The 7757-nt window shown below is 41.3% G+C and overlaps 1 protein-coding gene across 5 annotated transcripts in view; it reads left to right on the forward strand.

Moving 5' to 3' along the window:
• Positions 1–6582, forward strand: part of LOC106531603 (probable palmitoyltransferase ZDHHC16) — a 20186-nt gene extending 13604 nt beyond the window's left edge. The window contains exons 9-11 of one of the 5 annotated variants that reach the window (XM_014027507.1): positions 5426–5496; positions 5581–5707; positions 5752–6582. In XM_014027507.1, coding sequence (XP_013882961.1) covers positions 5426–5496; positions 5581–5683 — 174 coding nt within the window. In that variant the 3' untranslated portion in view covers positions 5684–5707; positions 5752–6582. Of the gene's footprint in view, positions 1–5425; positions 5497–5580 lie in introns of all 5 variants that reach the window. The other 4 variants (XM_014027508.1, XM_014027510.1, XM_014027511.1 and 1 more) reach the window with 4 other exon arrangements.
• The last annotated feature ends 1175 nt before the right edge of the window (positions 6583–7757 follow it).

Raw genomic sequence — 7757 nt, forward strand, 5'->3', positions numbered from 1 at the left:
TTGTGTAGCCTCGTCTGACGTAATCGCGCATTGTGTAGCCTCGTTTGACGTAATCGCGCATTGTGTAGCCTCGTCTGACATAATCATGCATTGCGTAGCCTCGTCTGATGTAATCATGCGTTGTGTAGCCTCGTCTGACGTAATCACGCATTGTTTAGCCTCATCTGACGTAATCGCGCATTGTGTAGCCTCGTTTGACGTAATCACCCGTTGCGTAGCCTCGTCTGATGTAATCATGCGTTGCGTAGCCTCGTTTATTCGCATCAAACAGTCGAGAGGGAAACTAGATGGAAACAGTCTAGATTCAAAATGTTATTTATTTAATTTTTGCGAATTTTGAAAAGTTCGATAAAAATTCACTCTACAACTGGATGGAAACACGGTTAATCTCTCTCAGATAACCCTGTGAAGAAAAAGTGCTGACCGTCCTCTCTCTGCAATCTCATTCTTTTGGTCACTATTCAGTTTGTAACCACAGATGAGGGTAGGGATGTAAACAGACAAGTAAACAAAGAAAGGTTCCCGGGTTGGGACCTTTTCCTGCTGAGAGGCAACAGCTCTACCAACTGAGCCACTTTTTATCAGAGTCAAATATCAGTCAGTTAAACCTCTGAGATGTTGGTCAGGCCAGGTAAGTATCAGAGGAAGTTAATCAGTAGCTGCTTTGGTGTTAAGGAAATTTACAACAGGTGCTTTACAGGGGCAACAATGAGACCACCAGAAAAACTGCGTCTCAGTTCAGAGGCATCCTCGTGAGTGGGCATTTGTCAGCCACATCCGGCACTGCCCCACACCGAGTGCTGTCCCAGTTCAAAGGCTCCTCATGTGGTCCACAAACTCAAAAACCAAGGATGCATCAGAGGATCTTTCCTGGCCGAGGATATCCCAGGATTCAATGCACCGACGAACTAAACAGACAAACAGACACTGGAGTTTTGATTTTTTTAACAAATCAGTGTAGTTTGGAAATTAATCACGGAACAAATAATATATTTTAAAATATAAGTTTAGCAACTTAGCTGATGAAATTTACGATGAGTATTAGGGCCACACAAGATTTTTTTTTTATTTTTAATTATGAGAATAAAGTCACGACATTAAAGTCGTTTAAAAATAAAGTCATAATATTATGAGAATAAAGTCGTAATATTAAAGTTATAATATTGTCTTTACACGATAAAGCATGCAGTTACTGCATTAAAATGAGGATTGTTGAGCAACTTGTCAAGTTGTTCTTTAGTATTGCTATAAATAGTTACTCTTTTAGCACATTAGCATCAAATTATCAGTAGCAGGACTTGGAAATTGTGCAAACGGCTGTAAACTGAAACCGTATTGTAATTAATGGATGCAGTGACAGATTTAGTCATCAGCTACTGTATAATTTTGGATGAAAGCATATTTAACAGTGACCCGAATCATCATTGACTGTCAACACAGACACATGGCTGTACACAGCAGGTGTGAGAAAAGGAAAAGGAGAAAAGGAAATGAGGAACGGGAAGTAGACACGTCATGATTATGACTTTTTCTCGTAATATTACGACTTTAATCTCGTAAAATTATGACTTTAATAATATGACGACTTTAATCTCGTAATTATGACTTTATTCTCATAATATTATGACTTTATTCTTGTAATATTATGACTTTATTGTTGTAATATTACAACTTTATTCTCGTAATATTATGACTTTATTCTCGTAATATTATGACTTCAATCTTGTAATAATCATTTAAAAATCGCGTTGTGTGGCCCTAACACTCCGTCGTAGAAATTCATTCTGCAATAAGATGTTAAATAAAATGCAGCTACAAGTACTGATACTGGAGCTAAACCCAAATGATTCATGTTTTTATTTATTTATTTATTTACATGTAACGTTTCAATCATGAAGTAATTCTTCCAGTGGAAAGACGTGTGAATACACGTTCCAACACATTTGAAGTCTGACATGAAACTGATCACTATGGTAGCATGTGGTCACTCAAACATACATCAGAAGGCCAGACCGTCTCATTTCACAGCAGTTTATACAGCCCACCCGGACTGGGGAGGACGTGGTCAAGGTGGGCTATGCACTCATGAGGATGCAGCCCCTGAATTGAGACACAGCCATGCTTTTGCAGCTGGAGGCGACACACATTTTGTTCACTCCTCGTCTTTTTTAACTTTATTTCAAGTCATGTCATTTCCAGAAGGTTTGCTGTGTCTCCTAGCACAGTTTCAAGAGCATGAAGGAAATTCCAGGAGTTACTCTAGGGCAGGGTGCCCAACCAGTCGATCAGGATCTACTAGTCTATCACTGGTTGGTTCCCAGTTAATTGCGGAGAGCGTCTTGCAACCTTGTTTATTAACATTCCAGCCTTGAACGTGCTCCCTCCGCCCTCCCCCTCTCGTAAATTCTCATAGACGTAGTCTCGCGAGTTTTGGGTGCCATGAAACAGCACTACGAACATGATCTCGCGAGACTTTGTGGTCACGTGTTCACAACATAGCAGAGAGGCGGGAAAAAAATGAACGAAAGACAAGCTAACAAGCAAACAAAAACTTATTTTCACCTGGAGTGGGAGGAGGACTCATTTGTAATTCGAGTGCTGCCTTGTCCAAAAAGGATAACGTGGAACGACATTTCAAAACAATGCAAGTAAGGCTACTGTTATCCTGGCTCAACACAAAAAGTCTTTCAGCGATGACGAAGTTATGAAAGAAGCGTTTGATGCTGCAGACGTGCTTTTCTGTGATTTTAAAAATAAAAGTGAGTTTGTGGCTGCTATAAAGACGTGCAGTTGTCCACCAGGAATGGATGACATTGTGTCCAAATTTGTGTCTGTGTTTCTGCTGGACTGCTCTGGTGTTGAAAATGAGGTTTTGACTCTGCAAAATGACATTGGGGTCAAATCCAGAGCAACAAGTGGCGTGGATGGAGAGTTCTGGAGTCTGCTGTCAGAGGAAACGTATCCCACCATCAGATGAGGTGCTTTGAACTTGACAGAACTTTTTGGATCTACCTGTGTGAGTCTGCTTTCTCTCACATGAAAATCATCAAGTCCAAGAACAGATCCACAATAACTGATGATCATCTGGAGACCTGCCTGCGCCTCAACCACCTCATACTGCCCACCCTGGTTCCTCCTCTCAGTGTCAAAGTCCCACTAAGGTAGATAAATTTATTTTTATATAGCTTCTTGCATAAAAGTTGTTTCCTCTAGACTTGTCACAATGTGTCTGTATGTTGTTTTTTAAATTACATTTTAGACCAGACTAGTGTCTTATACACTGACTGGCACCTTCATGTTTATTATTTATTTATTTTGCAGTTTGGGTGTGCCCTTATTTTTTCTACCTAAAGTGTGTGTGTGTGTCTGTGTGTGTGTGTGTGTGTGTGTGTGTGTCTGTCTTGTCTGATAGGTGGTGAACCAGGTGGAACTCTTTGAATGGTCTGGAGCCGGCAGTCTGGACCAATGAGGGACTGAGCTCTTCAGCACCTGCAGATGACACACATCCTGCATGCTGCACATAGAGTCAGCTGCTTAGTTTTGATATTCAGGCTTTATTGAGGTTTGAAATAGTTGTTGGAGATTTGTGAATTTGCACCTTTGTAAGACACTTTTTGTAAATGGTGAGTGTAAATGAGGGAGTTTTATAATGTGTGCTTTGATTTTGAAAAATGGGCAGCACTGTTGGCCCTGATTGATTTTTATGTTTTTCCCCCTGTATGGAGAGAAGAGAGGAGAGTTCTGTGATTAAATGGAGACGAGTTCCCGTGCTTCAAAGTTATTTGACTCTGGTTGTCTCACTGGGCAGGTTTCCAGCCCTCCAACTGAAGGAGGTATAAAAAATATCCTTTTTGTTCCACCACCAATTTTTGTTTCTCTGTCAGGAGTTAAGGATTTTATCTTTTTTTTAGGTAAGTAGATGATTAAGTAGATAATTTTGTTTTAAATACTTTAAATAAAACTTAAGCAACACACAACATTCTGTTTTATTTACTTTAAAGAAGTGAGGAGTAGGGAGATGAAAAATAATGTTTTTTTGATACTGAGACTGGACGAGTAGATCTCGGCAAACTGCCAACTTCAAAAGTAGATCTTGGTTCAAAAAAGGTTGGGCACCCCTGCTCTAGGGTTAGGTCTGAAGTTCTTAACCGAGCAGCAGGACTGGTATCTTCTCCTTGGTGCAATAAAAGAACAGAATGAGTTCTGTCAAAGCCCTACACAGTGACCTCCAGCAGGCCTCTGCTGTCAGTTTTTCTGAACAAACCATTAGAAACAGACTTAATGAGGCTGGCCTGAGGGCCCTGCATCCTCGGGTACAGTTCCAACCCTGTTCCTCAAGGCACACCGCCCTTCAGGTGAGTGCAGGTGAAGCCTGTTAACCATTTATCACCTGAGATCAGCTGTGTTGAAGCAGGGAAACATCTAAAACGTGGGGCAGTGTGCCTTGAAGACCAATTGAAAAACAGCTCTAGTGGGCCCTGTGCTCATTGGCTGGTACCGTGGAGCTCCACTGGTATTTGTCAGAGAACACCAAGATTGACGGGTTCCCCATTGGCCCCTGTGCTCTTCATGGATGAGAGCAGGTTTGACAATGAGTGTGTGACAGACCTGACAGAGTCTGAAGACACCATGGAGAGCGCTGTGTTGTCTGCAGCATCCTCCACATGACTTGTTAGGCAGTGGGTCTGTAATGGTGTGGGGAGGACCTCACAGCCCCCCCATGTGCAATCCAGAGGTACCCTGACTGCCATTAGGTACTGACTGTGATGAGACCATTAATGGTGAGACCATATGCTGATCCGTGCCAATGCTAGAGCTCGGGGCTGAAGTGTCAGCAGTTCCTGTGTGATGAGGACATTGATGCTGTGGACAGGCCTGTCTGTTCCCCAGACCTGAATCCAGTCCAGCACATCTGGGACCTTATGTCTGGTTCCATCCACCAACAGGACTTTACACCACACTGCTCAGGAGATGACTGATGCTCTAATCGAGGTCTGGAAGAAGCTCCTTCAGCAGAACATCTGCCGTCTCATCAGGAGCATGGCCAGGTGTTGTAGGGAGGTCACGTGGAGGCCACGCCCACTACTGAGCCTCGTTTTAACTTAGATCAGCCTATGATGTGATTTTACATTTTCATTTTGAGTGATTCCAAAACCAGACATCCATTAGATACCCCTGTATCACCTTCCAGAGGGAAGCTTAACAAATTCCCCATTTGTTGGGCCTTTTGTTGTAAGTGAACAAATTTAAATTGATGGGATCAAATAATGAATTCCCTCACAGTATGATAACAGTTCAATTCAATCAGATTAATTTCTTTAACAGTACGTCATCAAACAAAAGAAAGCATGTTCTGTGGTTGATTGAACATATTTTTTTCTATAAACACACAGTAACTGGTGATATTTCTTCTCTTTTAATGTAGATGTTCAGAAACCCCCACCATCACGGCAAAATGAAAAACTGGAAGTTATTTTTTGGCGTGGAGACGAGAAGGTGAGTTTAGCAACCAAATAAAAAGTTATTTTTGAAATACTTGTTTAACTATCTTCAGTTAATTTTTTTCTTTTTGTCCTTCAGTCACTGGTTGACTAGGGTCCTCTTACCCTCCTGCCACCCTCCTGATGGAGATGGCATCGAGTGGGACTGCACCTTCAGTCGCAGATACTTCCTGGCTGTTTGACTCTCTCTCTCTCTCTCTCTCTCTCTCTCTCTCTCTCTCTCTCTCTCTCTCTCTCTCTCTCTCTCTCTTTTATATATAAGTGTGTGTTTTATATGTGTGTGTGTTTAAACAAATCAAGGTTTTAGTTGTTTGCACTGATGGACCATGGGAACCAGAAGGGATCTGCCCAGTTAATCTAAGATTAGACTGTGCTGATGCTGCTGGCCAGCATCTTCATCACACCTGACGATGAAGAGCTGTTGTGTATCTCTTTTGCGAACACACAGAAGTGTTGTTTATCTCTTTTGCGAACACACAGAAGTGTTGTTTATCTCTTTTGTGAACACACAGAAGTGTGTGAACCAGATATGATCTGACGTTGAGCCCTGAAGGCTTTAAATGTAGTTACCAACATATCAAAGATGTGAAGTTGTAATTTAATCAGTCCATTTAAAATGGTCCTTTCTACACATAATCATGCATTGTGATCTACACACACCAACATGTCCACCTATACATATGGGGACATTACACTGATTTCCATTAAATTTCTACAGACTGACCCTGACATCCTACCCTAAAACTAACCTAAACTCCTTGATACCAAACCCAACCCCACCATTCCACCAATGGCTTTAAACCAAACAAGGACTCAGCTTAGGTCCCCATACGTAGGTGTTTTGTCTAAAAATGGTCCTCATATGTCATGAAATACCTGTACACACACACACACACAGAGAGCTCATGCCTACTTCCAGTTAGTTGAAATCCATGTGGTCAGTGTAAACTGTTCATATTTAGCTGTTTCAGCTCTGCACGTTGAGGATATTTCACTATCACAAGTTAAAACACCAACAAAACTCATTGAAACATGTTTGTATATAAAGAACAATAAAAAAAACAGGTGTAAAGGACCAAAACACTTGAGTTGAACACAGACCTTGAGTACCAGTATCAGTAAAGTGTATCTGAGTCCAGTTTGATGTACATCAGTATTTGTACAAAGGTCATAAAGCTGCTACATCTGCAGTTTTTACTGATTTTCCACACAGACGTCTCTTCTTGTGAACAAACTGTGTGATTTATAGGTCTGAGCACACACAAAGATACTTTTGATGAATTCAGCTGAATATTTCATATAATTAAACAAATAAAACCAGATTAAACAGACAGATGATTACCCCAAGTTAAGAATTTGAAGCAGTAACTACAATGTGTCCTTCACAACGAGTCGTCTGCATTTACCAGTCTGAAGTTTGGCCAGCTTGTCTTGATGAGAAAACTCCTTAAGTTGTGTCAGGTTTGAAGGGCATCAACACACTGCAGTTTTAACATTTTTTCATAGATGCTGACTTACATTCAGATGTCTGTCTGTGAAGACACTTTGAATGCTTTCAGCTGTGTGTTTTGTTGACACATCTGTGAGCTGAGGTGAGCTTTCTGACACTGGGTGCTATGTTCTGCTCCAGGAGCCTTGATAGTCTTGAGACCTGATTGTATTTGCTCAGATTCAAGGTTTCTTGTGCCAGATACATGAAAACTTCCTTCATACTTGGCTGTATGTGTAAGGCTTCATATTTCCTTCTGTGAACAGAACTGAGGTGAGATGTCCTAGTTTTGTCTCATCAGTCCTGATAAAGTCTGACGTGTGTTGTTGTGAGTTCCTGTCAGGACTTTTTTGTGTTTTACTTCCAGTTGTGGAGGGTCCTGGTCTTCTTCCATTATTCAAAGTTAGACCAATGCTGTGATTAGAAAGTCACAAACCTGGACTTTAAGAAACTTTACAAACTGATCAAAAAGAAAAAATCAGTAGGTCCTCTGGATGGTTCTTCTTTAGTGAAACGTTTCGTCTCTCCTCCAAGAGACTTCTTCAGTCTGATGAGTTTCAGGTGAACTCAGCCTTATAAGCTCCGCCTCCACCTGGACAAACAGGTTAGTCACATGCAAAAGAGGGCCATCGCCTAACAATAGGCTTGATTGGCTGTATTGTTCATAGAGGGTCATGTGCCCCATCATCTGACCTGTGTTGTGTTATGTGTATGTAGTGAATGCAAGCGGGGGTTTAACGTCCCCTTGTTTTTGTCTCTTTCCTTCT

Source organism: Austrofundulus limnaeus, unplaced genomic scaffold, assembly GCF_001266775.1.
Source record: "Austrofundulus limnaeus strain Quisiro unplaced genomic scaffold, Austrofundulus_limnaeus-1.0 Scaffold656, whole genome shotgun sequence".
Classification (NCBI taxonomy): Eukaryota; Metazoa; Chordata; class Actinopteri; order Cyprinodontiformes; family Rivulidae; genus Austrofundulus; species Austrofundulus limnaeus.